Below are 1,085 nucleotides of genomic sequence, written 5' to 3'. Positions count from 1 at the left end.
CCTGGTGATACGCACGCTCGTCGAAGTTTGCGAAGCGGCTCCCAGACCTGGGGTCACGTGAGAACCACCTGAGGCGCTCAGACAGTGTCCAGGCCACACTTCAACCAAAACGCATTGACGTGGAGTCAATCCCGACTCACAGCCACCCTCAAAGGACAGAGTAGAACTGCCTGTGCGTTTCCAACTCCTTTATTTTAGTTTAAAGGCATTTTATTTTTAGACAACAACACATGGCTTTTTTTTTCCTTAAAAAAAGAAAAAAGCCTCCGCTCTAAATAAGTCAAAGTCACCGCTTCAGATAAATCAAGGTCAAAAGCAAAGGAAGAGCTCACGATGACCATCAGTTCCGTTTGTCAGTCCTGGTGTCGGGTGGGTGAACCGGCCGGCTAGGAGGAGAGGCGGGCGGCGGTCGTGCGCTGCCCTCTGTCAGCACTTCTCCATCTCCAAACCGTCCTTAAAGAAGATCATATACGGGGTCCCGCCGCCCTCACGGTAGTCCAGCAGGGCAACCATGCCGTCGGGATTCATGTTCTCACCCAGAAAGAACTGGTACTTTTTGAAATTTGCGAGGATGTGCTTGATCTGCTCGGCAGCCCCGGTCATGAAGGGCTGCACGCGTTCCGGTTTGCGCTCCTCGAGCTTGCCTTTGATGGACTTCATGTAGTCCTTGATGTACCTCTTGTAGGCTTCCTTGGTGAAGCTCGTCTCCTGCAAGTGATGGTTCATGACGATGTCCACGCCGGTGACCACGGTGCTCTCCGGTCCATCGCCCTCGGGGCCTTCGGCGGAGGCGTTGCCACCGATGAGCTTGTCGTCGATGTAACCTTGGGTCCTACGGACCATCGTGCCCTCCACTTCCAGACACAGCCCGTCTGTGACCTCCCGGATCTTGTAGACGTCGGAGAACATCTCGTCTCGGCTGATGAGGTCCCGGTAGATGATCATGGTGGCGGCGGCGGCACTGGCTTCGCCAGGAGCGAACGTTACAGCCGGCGCGGGGGGAGGGGCGGCGCCGGAAAGGGCGGGGCTCCGACTCCTTTTTTTTTTTTTCTCCTGAAATCCTTTTATTGGAGGCCCGTGCAACT

General features: G+C 55.3%; 1 protein-coding gene across 1 annotated transcript; it reads right to left on the bottom strand.

Annotated features, from left to right (window-relative positions):
* Positions 1–279: 279 nt before the first annotated feature.
* Positions 280–945, bottom strand: LOC101655155 (translationally-controlled tumor protein-like). Its single transcript, XM_045287157.1, has one exon. It carries the CDS (start codon positions 943–945, stop codon positions 427–429), a length of 519 nt encoding a protein of 172 aa, XP_045143092.1. The 3' UTR covers positions 280–426.
* Between the last annotated feature and the right edge of the window lie 140 nt (positions 946–1,085).

This window comes from Echinops telfairi, unplaced genomic scaffold (assembly GCF_000313985.2).
Source record: "Echinops telfairi isolate 266 unplaced genomic scaffold, ASM31398v2 ScPeMD7_11;HRSCAF=52, whole genome shotgun sequence".
NCBI lineage: Eukaryota > Metazoa > Chordata > Mammalia > Afrosoricida > Tenrecidae > Echinops > Echinops telfairi.
The sequence above is the reverse complement of the archived record's forward strand: the minus strand, read 5'-3'. Positions and strand labels throughout refer to the sequence as shown.

Coding starts and splice junctions, on each gene's coding strand:
- LOC101655155 (XM_045287157.1), bottom strand. CDS start 945: ATGATCATCTACCGGGACCTCATCAGCCGAGACGAGATGTTCTCCGAC.